Source organism: Mandrillus leucophaeus, unplaced genomic scaffold, assembly GCF_000951045.1.
Source record: "Mandrillus leucophaeus isolate KB7577 unplaced genomic scaffold, Mleu.le_1.0 Scaffold128, whole genome shotgun sequence".
Lineage (NCBI taxonomy): Eukaryota > Metazoa > Chordata > Mammalia > Primates > Cercopithecidae > Mandrillus > Mandrillus leucophaeus.
In genome coordinates, this window is record NW_012101209.1 from 2,843,493 (window position 1) to 2,858,440 (window position 14,948).

The 14,948-nt window shown below is 44.1% G+C and overlaps 2 protein-coding genes across 2 annotated transcripts in view; one reads left to right on the forward strand and one right to left on the reverse strand.

Moving 5' to 3' along the window:
- SCRN1 (secernin 1) overlaps positions 1-5,769 on the forward strand; it is a 54,910-nt gene extending 49,141 nt beyond the window's left edge. The window contains exon 8 of the mRNA XM_011972223.1: positions 1,732-5,769. Within this exon, the coding sequence (XP_011827613.1) occupies positions 1,732-1,890 (159 nt within the window). The 3' untranslated portion in view covers positions 1,891-5,769. The remainder of the gene's footprint in view (positions 1-1,731) is intronic.
- A 3,031-nt stretch (positions 5,770-8,800) lies between these two features.
- The window catches only part of WIPF3 (WAS/WASL interacting protein family, member 3), an 83,899-nt gene continuing 77,751 nt past the window's right edge, over positions 8,801-14,948 (reverse strand). The window contains exon 9 of the mRNA XM_011972287.1: positions 8,801-11,365. Within this exon, the coding sequence (XP_011827677.1) occupies positions 11,342-11,365 (24 nt within the window). The 3' untranslated portion in view covers positions 8,801-11,341. The remainder of the gene's footprint in view (positions 11,366-14,948) is intronic.

A 14,948-nucleotide genomic window follows, 5' to 3' on the forward strand; every position in this document is an offset into this window, starting at 1 on the left:
TTTTTGTATTTTTAGTAGGGACAGGGTTTAACCATGTTGGCCAGGCTGGTCTTGAACTCCTGAGCTCAAGCGATCCGCCTGCTTCTGCCTCCCAAAGTGCTGGGATTACAAACATGAGCCTCCACGCCCGGCCTCACATTCCTAGTTTTAAAAAAGAAGTAGTAATCCTTCAAAGTGCAGCTCTCCCCAGTCCCATACCTTTGGTTAATGGTTAATAAAGTGATAAGTCATCAATTCAAACAAGAAAACCCCCCAAAGCACGTTCCACAGCACCCAGTGTGTCCACAGCAGGCACCCCTGATGGACTTGATATAAAATTCAAGCCTGTATTTTGCTGAAGAGAGGAAGAAGGAATGTGTTTGTTAGACACTCATCAGTTTTCCCCAACTATTTATGTAACCGCTTTTAATAGGTAGGTCCAAATTGGCCTGAAGGGCCCGAAAGGAGGACCTTTTGTATAAATTGGTGCTGTGGATGGGGTGAGCCTCTTGCATTTGACATGGTGGACTATAGAAAAAGGGTATCAAGAGGGAAACCCAAGCAGTCCATCCAGATGAATGCAGACAGCATCTCTGAGAAGGGCTGTCTCACTTTTCTGAGAGCTTGGCCTGCTCTTCCACAGAAGAGACCATTAGACTCGTAAAGGTCGCCCAGGTATTTTACATCTCTTCTCCCCACCAGCCTGCAAAGCCTGGCAGAAGATGGCAAGCATGCATACTGCCACTGCATTCAACTGCGCTTTCTCCAGGGCTGTCCACAGTAGCTCCTGATGGTGCTTATGTTCTTGGTGGATGGCCGTAAGCCCCACGTAGATGAAAACTGTCGCTGTGTGGTGGATATTTGGTTAATTCGAATGAAGGGGTAGAAAGGGCTGTGTGTTCAAAGAGATGAGACTGCTGAGGCTGGTGGGTTTTGAAATTTAGAAACGACTCTCAGGTGGAGTCACGGGACGCTGCATGGCGCAGTGGTGGGCGGGTGGTGAGAGCAGCTTCTCAGTTCTGGGACTCGTGGGGCAAATGGAAGCTTTCACTATCATCTGCTGTAAATGAGTGAGTCCCATGGAAGAAGTGAACTCACCATCTCAGAAAAAGAGTGAACAGGGGAGAGACATGGCACCTGTTTATTCATTGATCCATGTTTTTTTTTTTTCATTCAATGAACATTTTTTGAGAGTGCCCTCCCAGTCACTGGAGGATAGAAATGAGCCCGGTTCCCATCCAAGGGGCCACAGCTGCAGAGGCAAGCCAGCACAAGGTGGGAGACAGCGCCCATGGCAGGGGGAACGGTGTGGCACTGTGCGGGGAAGAGGAAAGGCTTTGAAAGGAGACTGAAGATGGGTGTACATCGACCAAGTGCTGAGGAAGGGGACGGCCCTCCAGAGGGCAGGGCCACCTGTGCAGGGGCGAGACAGCATCAGAGGCCAGAGGGCTGCAGTGAATTCAGTCCAGCTGAGGAGTAGGGAGATGCAGGGGAAGCATTCCCTCAGTGTCACTCTGGGATCTGAGCTTTGTCCTAAAGGCAGCAGGAAGCTGTGCAAGTGTTCTAAGTCAGGCAGTGACATAACCACACTGGCATTCTAGAACAATCCCTGCGGCAGTCGTGTGAGAAACGGAGTGTGAGGAGGACAGGACCTTGAGCAGGAAGCCAGCTGGCCCCCTAGAGGCTTTCAGTGTCTGCTGCAATGCCCCCCGCTGTTTTGCTGACACCTAAAGCCGTCATGTCCTTCCTCAGGAGCAAGGTCGCAAGCTGAGGAGCACCATGCTGGAGCTGGAGAAGCAAGGCCTGGAAGCCATGGAAGAAATCCTGACCAGCTCCGGGCCCCTGGACCCTGCAGAAGTGGGGGACCTTTTCTATGACTGTGTTGACACAGAGATTAAGTTCTTTAAGTGAAGTAAGCGCTCCCTTTCCCCTTCTTATTTAAGACTTCCCACCTTACTAAATTACCAGCAAAACAAACCACTCTCCTGTTTGAGTCAAATGAGAAAGTTAAGATGTGGCCTCCTTTTCCGAAGCCAGATCAAACTGTTACCTTGTGTTCCGCCTTGAATCTCACAGTGTCCCCTTCTGCAATGTAGGTCTCCTTCCCGTGCAGTGTAACATGTATCCCGTTGCCTGTTGTTCAGTTGTGTGACTAATTGTGGATTTTAAGCTGCTATTATTGTATTTCAGTGGCAATGGACACATTAGCCTTTTACAAGAGGACTAGAGTTCATCAAGCCTTGAAAGGCAGGCTCCACAGTGCCGAGTTGGCGGGAAAAGCAAATTCTTTTGAAGTCTTAGTCTTTCCCTCAGTAGCGATTTCTTTCAGGTTAACAAGAGGCATTTGTGCACACACACAAGGCTCTCGTGTGTGTTGTCCAGGGGAACCTCCCTGCCTCCCGTGAGTGCATGCCTGTGGTGCACAGTGTCTCCACAGGTGTCTTCCGGGGGACAGGACCAGTGGGAAGGAAGAAAGGGACCCCTCTCCAGTCCTGGCTCCTTCTTGCATCCTGGGCTTCTGAAGAAGCTGTCTTCCCATTTTCCGTGCACTGTGCTTACGTGTGATGGACTGCAGAGCTGCTTCCACGTACAGGAGAGCTGATCATTTATTAGCTAGAACCTATTCACTTCTGAGATTCAGAGGTAGCCATGCTGGTGGCCTTCTGAATCCCTGCATGGATGTCCCAGGAGGCAGCTCTCCCTACACAGCAGCACAGCCACCGCAGGATTCCTTGTGTAGAAATGATTCCGAGTCTAGTTACCAACAGCTAGTCCAGGAGTGATTGAATGGCCTTATGGCACAGTTCCACCCACAGAGCGGTGAATCTCTCCGCTCACGAGGGAAAGAAAAGGAGGAACTCTTGACTATTTAGATTCTAGTTAAATAGCTGGAATCCTAGCAGTCACTACATTATCTCAGCAGAGAGACTTTAATTAAACTGATTTGTTTCCAATGTCGGGTTCACTTAAAGGATTTGACTTACCACCAGAGCATAGAAAAGCATGCAAGGAAGACCAGATGGGCTTAGCACTGGGAAGACAGAGGGCAAGGAGGTGACAGATGGATATAGAAGCATTTCTCTGCAGGATACTAGTTCAGGCCCCACCCTTCCTGCCAAGCCCATTACATCCCACAAATCCAAATACAAAGCAGCTGACTTCCCTGGATCTTCCCCCGACTCCTCACACCTCACATGTCCCAGGAGCTGCCTTCATTCAGGCGGGTAGCTGCACTGGGCGCGGGGTGGTGGTGGGGAGCTTACCGCCACCTATTCAAGCTCTCAGCCACTCCTGAAATGGGCAGAGATGATGAACAGAAGTGTACGTAAATACAGCAGCTAGTGGGAGAGCACCAGTGGGGCCTAATCCTGCCGCCTCATTCTTGGCAGGAATCTGCAAATGGAAACATTGTGAGTATCAGCAATCTGGGAAGTGACAGGGTTAATAACTCCTTCCCAGAAGCTGTATCATGAGATTTTGAGGGGACCCAGCCCCGTTACATGGATGTGAACAGTGAGGCTCAGAGGTTTTATCAGAACACATTCTTTTTTTTCTACCACCTCTCCAAGAGCATGAGTATAGGAGTGCCATGAGCTTTTTGCTCAGCAGTTTTGTAAACTCTGTATATAAAATCATTAACCACACATTGTGGGCGATGGGAAGACGATTTCAGCTGACAGAGTTAACGACAACCAATAATGGTGGCCTGTAGCTGCTAAGAGCTTCACGCAGGTTTGGCCTGGGCTTTCACTGTTGGTGAATTTAGACTGTCCTTTTAGGTGGGGCGGCTATTCTAAAAGTGTCTTTCTATCACTGTTAAGGAGGGGGAAGTGAGGTTCAAGGGTGACGTAGGTCCCTCTCCCCTCCCAAGTCCATGTTCCAAGTGGCTATGTAAAGCAAGATGATGCAGAAAGCCGCTCTAAATTTCACTGCGTGATTTCACCTTCGCCTACTATGAAATGTCTCATCAGTTTAATATGTCTGAGATAACCAAGGTGATTCAGAATTTGACCGAAAGAAGTCTAGTGAGAATTAATTACATAGAAGCCTCGTTTCATTTCTATGGGCCAAAGGCCATGGATAACCCTACCTGCTTTGTGTCATTACCCATTGGGAAACACAATGGCTACTTCTGTTAGGGGACATGGACCTTGGTCAAGCTTCTTAAAGATTTAAGGCAGCCCTAATTGAGGGCTGTCTTGGCTAATGCTAATACTCTACACCACAATTGTGATGTCCTAGTCCTACCACTAGAGGGCAAAAGTAAAAAGGCAAAAGTAAAAAGGGGCGTGGCAGCTCCCATCGGATCTGGAAGTGGTCTCTAAGTGCGGTGGACAGTTGTGCATTGGAATGGGTGGAGAAAGAGAAGAAGAGAGCAGAGAATCTGCTGATGTGGCTGCGCTTACTTTTAGGGATTTTATGTACTTATATTAACAGCTGGAAATAGGTTGTTGGGTTTCGAGCAGGCTGTTATGGTGAGGAATGTTCATTTTTAAATGTTCCCAACAGATTTTGCTTTGGAGAAATGCTTGTTACATGAATAATTTGTTGACCAGGGATTGTTTTTCTGAAGGCAGTATGGGGGACATGAATATTCAAGATGAAATGCAAAAATTATGTTCAAGGGTCACAGTGTATAAGTAGCTTCCTAGGAGACCCTTTGTGTATCTTTTCAGACTGGGGTGGGGGCTGAGCATGCTTGTGCAGAAAGAAGCCATGGCCAGAAAGGACAGAATCTCTCCCCCACTCCCTTGCCCTATAACCAAACATAAGCTAGCTAGTCTTGTCTAATAGATGGGATTGACTATAGGTGAAAATAGCCCTCATATTCAAGGACAGAAGCTCTGGCAGGAGTAAATTAGCAAAGCAGAAATAGTACCCTTTCATTCTTGGAGGTGCTTTGAAACTTTAGGTAGAATAAAGATATGATCGAAATTATGGAGATTCCTTGGTGCCCAATAACATAAGACCCGGTGTTATTAGAACGAGTCTTTCTTATAAACTAACAGAGCAGGTATTTGCCCATTAGATCTTAGCTGTGGGGATCCTTACTACTGGGTGAACCATTAGGTATAAAAAGTAATCATCAACCAGGCAAATTACTTTGCTTCCTAGCTGATGTCATCCCACATTGGTACAGGTGTTATACAGCTCTGGCTGGTTCTGCAGGGAAGCCGGGTGGGACCAGTGTGTCTGTCATGAAACCACTAACTGCATTGCTGACTGAAGAGCCCTCTGTCGTTTATTGAGGAAGGTCTTCAGTTGAGCTCTCAGCCTTAGGAAGGAAGCACGTGGAGGAGGGAGGAAGGAGGCGCCCTCGCTGGGCATGCTCCGTGGAGGGCCAGGAGTGGCAGGTCATGTGCACGTGCCGTTGCAGCACAAGCTTATGCTTCCCGTAGCCGTGGCGCTTCATTCTGCACAGTCCCAGGTCCCAGGTCCCAGCTCCCCCTCTTATGGTTTCTGTCATAATGTGCTTTATCTGATTGACTCCAAACATGCCCAAATGTCACCTGCAGATTTCTCGTGGGAACCAATATGTACATGTTTGCAATTATGTTGTGAGAATTTAAATGTGTTAGATGGAAAATGCTATTGGCAGGGAATAATAAAAAAAAAAAAAAGAGAAGAAAATCATTCTGTTTCCTGCAGTGGGAACTGCCCATGTAGTCTTAACAGTCTTTTGTACAAATATCTACAAAGCAGATAATATCCCTATCCAGTGCTTGCCCTTGGAATTGTCTCTAAATGCATCAAGCATACAATAAAAAAAAAAACTGAAATTAACATCCAGGGGAGTGGCCTCTTCTGTTTTGTGTCTGGTAAATAAATGTGGGCCTCAGTCACAACATAGAAGATGTATGAGAAGAGATATATTTTTCTGGCTGGAATATTCAGTAAACAGTCAGTTCAGCAGTTTCTTGCATTATGTAATGTTCTGTGGGTAAATTCAGTCTTTAAATATAAAACCACAACGAAGTATCACCTCACACCCATCAGGATAGCTACTATCAAAAACAACAACAACAACAACAAAAAAAAACCACAACCAGAAAATAACAAATGTGGGTGAGGATGTGGAGAAATTGGAACCCTTATGCACTGTTGGTGGGAATGTAAAACAGTGCATCCATCATGGGAAACAGTAAGGAGTTGCTCAAAAAATTAAAAATAGAACTACCCTGTAATCGGGCAATCCCACTTCTGGGTATACACAACAGAGCTGAAAGTAGGGTCTGGAAGAGAGGTTGCACACCCATGTTCATAGTAGCACTATTCACAGTGCGAAAATCTGGAAGCAACTCAAGTATCCACAGATGGAAGAATGGAGAAACAAAATGTGTTATATCCATACAATGGAATATTATTCATCCTTTTAAAAAAATGGCAGCAGATTCTGACATGCTACGACATGGATGAACCTTAAGGATGTTATGCTCTGTGAAATTAGCCAGTCACAAATATTATATGGTTTCATTTCGATGAGGTACCTAGAGCAGTCAAAATCATAGGGACAGAAATTAGAAGGGTGGTTGCTCAGGCTGGTGTGGGGGAGAAATTGGGAGTTACTGTTTAATGAGTATAGAGTTTCAGAAAGTTTTGCAAGATGAGTTATGGAGAGGGATGGTGGTGACGGTTGTACAACTATGAATGTACACAACACGAATGAATTAAACACTAAACATGGTAAGGATGGTAGACTTTATGTGTATTTTACCACAGTTACTAGAATGGAAGTCTAGATCATCAGAGTGGCTGGTACTGTCTGTACCAGGCATCTTGATTCCAAGGCGTTAGCAATGCCACAACAGGAGAGGATGCCACTTAGGGAAAAAGCCAGCTCTCTCCACTCCTGTGACCCAGAAATGCCAGCTTGCTTTCCATGACTCTCTCTCCACTGTGACAGGCAAAACGCAACTGAATGTCTGGCTCGTGAAGATAGGACTTAGTCACCTGCAGTGAGTGACCTGTTTCAAGGTCAGGGTAGATGACTGCTCTGTTTACATGACAAGGCACTGCTAATTCTGAAATTTTATTCCCAGTTCTCTTTTCATAAACATTGTACCCTCCTGCACAGCTCTGGGTGACAGAGCCTGTATTCTTTTGCTGGGGCTGCCGTCACAAAGTACCACAAACTGGGCAGCATAACCAGGAGAAATTTCCTGGTTCCCAGTTCTGGAGCGCAGACGTCCCAGGAATAAGGCGTCTGCAGGGTTGGTTCCTTTTGAGGGCCGTGAGAGAGAATGTGTTTCATGTCTCTTGCCACCTTCTGGTGGCTTGCTGGCAATCTTCAGCACTTTGGGGCCCACAGAAGCAGCATCCTGATTATCTCTGCCTTCATCTTCATGTGGCGTTCTCCCTGTGTCTATGTCTGTGTCCAATTTCTTCATTTTATAAGGACACCAGTCGTATTGCATCAGGGGCCCACGCGGATCCAGTATGACCTCATCTTAACTAACGGAATCTGCAATGGGCCTATTTCTAAATAAGGTCACATTCTGAGGTACTGGGGCTTAGGACTTCAACATATTGATTTTGTGGGGACACAATTCAACCCATAACAGAATGGGTGGATGGAGGATGCTGAAGCCTCCCGGGGCACCGTCTGAGAATTTGGAACTTGCTTCTGGAGTCCACAGCCCTTCCCATTAACTTGCTCCCTCTCTAGGAACCATGTCTCCCACACTTAACTCCATAAAAGGCGCTTACACTTCTAGCTACTTCACCACTGCCACACTCAATGTGACTTTGAAGTTCCTCATCCACTTTGTAGATTGTCTTCGGCCCTTACTTTTTCTTCCCCACTCAGACCGGCCCTTTTGGCCATGAAAGAGCCAATCTGTACCTCCACCAATAAAAGCGATAAAACGGCCCCTTAACTAATTCTGATGCAAAGTATGTAGTAACCAGCTTTGAAATTAGTTTCTAGATGAGATTTATTTCAGGAACATCTATGAATTTTAATGACTGCTCTCTCATTGTTATCCAGCAGCAGAGTTAGTGAAGTGTGGTCTGAGCAGCTCAGCAAATACTGAATGGAGTGCCTGGGATGCAGCCAGCAGAGCCCTGTTTGTGCCCAAGCACGGAATCAGCAAACTGACTGCTCCCCGGGGTGCAGGGTGTGCAGTCACTGGCTCCGTTGTGATCCAAGGGCTGGGCTTGCCCATGTGTATTACATCATTGAATCTTCACCAGTATACACTCGGATACATATTTATGTTCCCTTTTGACAAAAGAGGAAGCTGAGGCACAGACTGTAAGAGGCAACATGTAAGAGGCAAAACGGAGATTCAGATCCTGGTTTGCCCTCCAAGCACTATCTCTGAGATAGCTTGCCTAGCAGATAAATCTCACCTCCCCTGAACTCTGTTCCCAAAGGTCCACCTTAAAATGCTACGGGGGGATTCAAGACCATTCTATTCCTACAGGAGGCTTTTTTGAGGGGTTTGCTGAGGTGGGAGTGGGGCTAAGTGCACCTAGGGTGAAGGTTGTTCTATTTCAACACAATTTAGCAGAATTTATAAGCAATACTCCGCCCATTCTGTGTTAATCAAACTGAATATAGTGTTATCTACTTTTTAAAAAATGCACCTGAGAAATTTTTTTTTCTTGCTTGGTTTTTCCAAATATCAGTTAGGCTAGTTAGCTCAAGAAAGAAAGGCCCTGTTATCTAACACAGTATGTTACAGCAAGCACTATATCCATATAAATATCTATTTTTTTCCTGTCATTCTTAGAACTTCAACTTCTCCTGATCCTTAAAAATGTCTGGTTTAGATTAATATTGGTGAACATTGATGGGTTTTAACAAGGAAACGACTGGAAGCATTTCCACTTACTAAAGTTTATTAAGTACAAAGAAATTAATCTGCAGAAGGAGACATCAATAAAAATAAAATACAGGTGAAACATTGGAGGAGTCACAGACTGCAGTGTCAGTGAGAATATATGACAATGGCGGGGACTCTATGACTCAGATGTCTCTAAGTATGAGTTTACAGTCAAGGGGTTAAACCTTTACACCGCCAAAGGAACTCAGTGCACCAGCATGAGCTCCAAGGGTTGTGAATTCAGTGATAGGTCTCAAGGGGAGATGGGATGCCACATTCCTGAGATTTCTCCCTAATTGCCATTTTTGGTTTCTGCTCCTTCCTCCCCTCTGTCCTTTTTTTTTTTTTTTTTTTGAATTAGGGTCTCGCTCTGTTGCCCAGGCTGGAGTGCAGTAGCACCATCTCAGCTCACTGCAACCTCCGCCTCCAGGGTTCAAGTGATTCTTGTGCCTGAGCCTCCCAAATTGCTGGGATTACAGGTGTGAGCCACCACGCCCAGCTATTTTTTTGTATTTGAGTAGAGACAGGGTTTCACCATGTTGGCCAGGCTGGCCTTGAACTCCTGACCTCAAGTAATCCACCCACCTCGGCCTCCCAAAGTGCTGGGATTACATGCGTGAGCCACTGCTCCCGGCCCCCTCTGTCCTTAAATAGTGTTATTTTAATTTCCATCCCAGCCACAGGGGACACGAATGCCTAAACACCTCATTAGGGCAGGCAGTCTACTCTGAAGGTGGAATTGCCTTTGTTTAGGGTCTTCTTAATCAGGATCATTAAAACTTTTATAATTATTTTATACAACTGTGAGGGCGGTGGAGTGGACAATGTTATAATAATACATTCTGGCTTTTTGGAAATCTTCCAGAACCAATAAAACAAATTAGTTATGCCCAGAGCTGATGACCTGCAAAAACTTCTTTTCTATTGATTTAGCTGTTACAGTTTTGGCTTGATTCATTCCCCCAGAGACGGGAATTTGACCCTGGCTCACTTGCTTCCATCTGGAATGAGAAAGCACAGCACTGCGGCAGGACACCACCTGGGTCTTTACTCCAGACAACAGTGGGGCAGATGCAGTCATGTTTGTCCACACCCTCCTGACCGGCTGCCTTTCTGGATGGCTTGGTCTGGACACGATATCCTTCGGGGGTGAATGTGTGTGTGGGGTGTTGCAAAGCAAATTTCTTTTTCACTGGCTTCCCTCCCCTCCCTGCCTGATTTCCTTTAAAGGGCAGCTATTTTGAGCACAGCCCAGGGGATCAGTCTGTTTCCTTCTATTTTTTCTCCTTCCTCTGTCACAGTCTTCCCCGACCAAGGATGGGGAACAACAGGGATCAGGCACACACTTCCCCACCCTGCAGGATCAAGAAGAGGGAGTGAAGAGCAGGCCCAGCCCGGCCTGCCCTTTTCCATATTCAGAGTGGCTGAGCTTGCACACATCTCCCCACGGACAGGCGCTCACCACAAGGGGATGAATGTGGAGTTGTCAGGCAGGGTTCTCCTTTAGCTCAGAAGGGAGCTAGGTTTTGTCCGATGGGTGGCTCCAAGGGTCCTAAGAAGGGGGCGGTGAGGCACCAGGTATTTGTGGCAGGTATTTCACACGATGTTTCATTCTACACTTTTTCATGTCATATTTTCCATGAAGTCCACACTTGAAGCCAGGGCAGAAGGGGAGACCTCTGAGATACAATGGGTAGTTTAGCATAATGATGAGTTGTGTATGTTTTTAATCTGCAGGGAAGAAATAGCAAAATCTCGTAAAGCTGGCTACCGGGATGGGACTGGGAACTTGGAGGGAACAGAAGGAAAGTGACGGAGACTTGGGCACTAGGGACACTGTAAACAGTAGGAGCATTGGCTACTTGGAGGATTATTCAGTTACAAAAGGGGCCCTGTGGTCGGCATCTGAGGGGCCAAGCCCACTCTTGCCTTTACTTTGTGATATGTTTACATTAAGCAGAAAAAAAAAAAAATCCCTGTACTGCAAAATGAAAGCGAGACATGGCATCTCGTTCCCTGGAGGCTGCGCGGCACTGTCTGGGTGTGGGGAACACACTATTTCCTCTGAGCTGCGTCATTGATAAGGCATTGTTTGGTTTGATTTTGCAGTTAGTGTGATGAGAATATAAAATCATGCCAATAAGAAGCCGTTGTGGATATTTATAACTTTGGGGCTACCTGCAAACGAAGGACTCTCTACAAACGGTTCAGAATCTAGGAAGGGCCAGCCTGCAAGCGTATTCACAGTCATGGAGTGGGCACTAGGTGGAGGGACAGGGCTCTATCTGAGCTGACAGACAAATGCCAAGATGCAGTGTAAAAAACGGAAAAATGAGGGGTGTTTTAAAAAATATTACTGAAATAAAAGTCCATTAAAATACTGCTTTAAAGCCCGTGCAAACCACATATTTACAATAAATAAATTCTCAATTCCAAGCCTGTATGCCAACTGAATTACAGCTTGAGCATGGAGTGGGCGGGGTCTGACATGTTCTGCAACCTGGAACCCCAGGACCTTGGCTTCATCTGTCTTCTCACCGAAGAGTCTTCAGAGATAACTGTGGAAACGTAACAGAACATTACCAGGTGGAGTTAGAAGACTCTTGCACACGAAAGCCCTCCTCCTCCACCTCCCCCAAACAGGCTGGGCACCGCAGCTTCTCATTCATGCAAGGCTGTCAAGTTTGGGGAGATGCTTATGCAAAGAGCTGCTTTTTACCCAACGGGCTGCGGGTGGAAATGTGATGAAATGGGATATGTAGTTGATGGTATGTGAGGACCTAATACTGTCTTATAAGCATTTATAGAACCGATCATCAGCAATTCACTTGACAGAAAGCTCAGGGAAATCAAAAAACATGCTGAAGATCCCAAGTCAAGGCAGTGGAAAAGCAAGAAACAGATTTAGGCATTCAGACTTCCAGCCCAGGGCTCCCACCCATGCACTGACCACTCTATCCATGCAAAAGAGCAGTCCCTGGGGTATTGTTTGCAATGTCTAGTACCCAGTGATTTCTCTGGGTGATTGTTTTGTGTCTCACTGCAATGAAAATGAATTAAGATGGTATCCAGTGAGATATAAGGATCTTTTTGACTGTGGAACGCCCAAAGGAGACATTACAATCCACCTTGACTAGACTGGCAGGCGGAGATCAAAACCACCAGACTCAGGTGATCTGGGTGCACGCCTGCCATGAAGCTGGGAACCAGATCCTGCACAATGTCTGACACATTGGTAGTGAGGAGGATTCTTGTCCCTGGAGATTCTAACATGCCAGGAAAAGCAGTGAGGCCTTATGGAAGAAGCACTGGACAAGAGGTCAGAAGGTCTGGGCATTGTGACATGGGCAAGTTCTTCAAATTTCTAGAGCAGTTTTCTATAAAAATGGCATTAAAGGTATCTCTCCAGCTTCCATCACAGGGTTATTAAAAGGACTAGATGATATAACTTATGCAAGCTAACTGAAAAATGTAAAGAGCCGTACAAATATGAAAGAACATGATTATGATTATTACTATATTTTCCTGATGACGGGAATAGTATAATCATTGTAGAAAACTTGAAAGTTGCACAAATGCAAAAAGAAGAAAGTAGAAGTCAGCCATAGTCTTCCAGAGTGAATGCCTATTAACGTTTTTTCTCCATTTTTATTGTGGTAAAATATAAATAACATAAAATTTACACTAGTAACTTTTTTTTGGGGCGGGGGGGGACAGAGTTTCACTCTTGTTGCCCAGGCTGGAATGCAATGGTATGATCTCGGCTCACTGCAACCTCTGCCCATGGGTTCAAGCAATTCTCCTGCCTCAGCCTCCCAGGTAGCTGATATTACAGGCATGCGCCACCATGCCTGGCTAATTTTGTATTTTTAGTAGAGATGGGGTTTCTCCATGTTGGTCAGGCTGGTCTCGAACTCCCAATCTCAGGTGATCCAACTGCCTTGGCCTCCCAAAGTGCTAGGATTACAAGCATGAGCCACCACACCCAGCTGACTAGTAATCATTTTTAAGTGTCTAATTTAGGAGTATTAAATACATTCATAATGTTGCGCAACCAATCATCAGTACCCACTTTTGTTTAACTCTTTTCATCTTGTAAAACTGAGACTCTGTACCCATTAAACAATACCTCTCAATTTTCTTTTTCCCTCTAATCTCTGGCAAGCACCAGTCTACTTTCTGTCTCTACTACCGTAAGTACTTATGTAAATGGAAGCATATAGTGTTTGTCTTTTGTGTGTGGCTTATTTCACTTAGAATAATGTTCTCAAAGTTCATCCATATTGAAGCATATTTTAGAACTTCCTACTTTTTAAGCTGGATAATATTCCACTGTACATGTGTATATCACATTTTGTTTATCCATTCATTTATCTATGATACTTGAGTTGCTTCTATATTTTATTTATTTTATTTTACTTTTCCAAGTTCAGGTCAGATGGGTAATGTGCCAAGGTTGTAACAAGGTTCAGAGATGGCACATCTCACATATGCACATGAATACCCAATCATTGCGCTCATGAACTACAAAAGATCAAGCTGCTTCTACATTTTAGCTACTGTAAATAATGCTGCTATGAACATGGGTGTACAAATACCTCTTCCAGGCTCTGCTTTAGATTCTTTTGGGTATATACCCAGAAGTGGAAGTGCCAGATCATATGGTAATTCTGTTTTTTATTTTTTGAGGAACTGCCATACTGTTTTCCACAGCAGCTGTACCATTTCACATTCTCACCAACAGTGCATAAGGGTTCCATTTTCTCCACATCTTTGCCACCACTTGTAATTTTGTTTTGTTTTGATAGCAGACATCTTGATGTGTATGAGGTGTTGCCTCATTGTAATTTTGATTTGTATTTCTCTAATGATTAGTGATGCTGAGCAACTTTTCCTATGCTCATTGGCCATTTGTTTATCTTCTTTGGAGAAATGTCTATTCAAGTCCACTGCTCATTTTTAAATTACGTTATTTGTTTTCTTGTTGTTGAGTTTCATAAGTTCTCTACATATTATGGATATTAATCTCTTATCAGATATATGATATGCAAATATATCCTCCCATTCTGTGGGTTGCCTTTTCTTTTTTATATTGTCTTTGATATGCAAATTTTAAAGATTTTCACGAAGTCCAGTTTGCTTATTTTTTCTTCTGTTGCCTATGTCTTTAGTGTCATATCCAAGAAATCACTGTCAAATCTAATGTCATGAAGCTTTTGCCCTGTGTTTTCTCCTAAGAGTTTTACAGTTTCGTGTCCTACATTTAGGTCTTTGATTCATTTTGAGTAAATTTTTGCATATGGTATTAGTAGGGGTCCAACTTCATTCTTCTACATGGGGATGTCCAGTGTTCCTAGCATCATTTGTTGAAAATACTACCCTTTTCCTATTGAATGGTCTTGGCATGCTTGTTAAAATCATTTGACCATATATGCAAGGGTTTATTTCTTTTTATTCTATTTATTTATTGCTTTTTATTCTATCCCATTGGTCTATATGTCTGTCTTTACACCAGTACCACACTGTTTCAATTATTATAGTTTTGAAATAGGAAGTATGAGTCCCCTAGATTCTTCTTCTTTTTCAAGATTGTTGTGGCTATCTCAAGGAGTTCCTTGAGATTCCATATGAATTTTAGGATTCTTCTTTTAGGATTCTGGGTTTTTCTATTTCTGAAGACAATGTCATTGAGATTTTGGTAGGGTTTATACTGAATCTGTAGATTGCTTTGGGTAATATTGACATCTTAACAATATTAAGTCTTCTAACCCATGAACATGGGATGTGTTTGCATTTATTTATGTCTTATTTAATTTATTTCAGCCGTGTTTTATAGTTTTCATTATACAAGTCTTTCACCTCTTTGGTTAACTGCTAAGTATTTCATTCTTTTCTACGCTATTATAAATGGAATTGTTCCTGTAATTTTCTTTTCAGATTGCTCATTGTTAGTATGTAGAAATACAACCGTATTTTTGTATATTGACTTCATATCCTGCTACTTTGCTGAGTATTTCTAACAGCTTTTTTCTGGTGAAATCTTTAGGGTTTTCTACATATAACAACATATCATCTGCAAACAGAGATAATTTTACTTCTTGCTTTCCAATTTGGATGCCTTTTATTTTTTTTGTTGCCCAA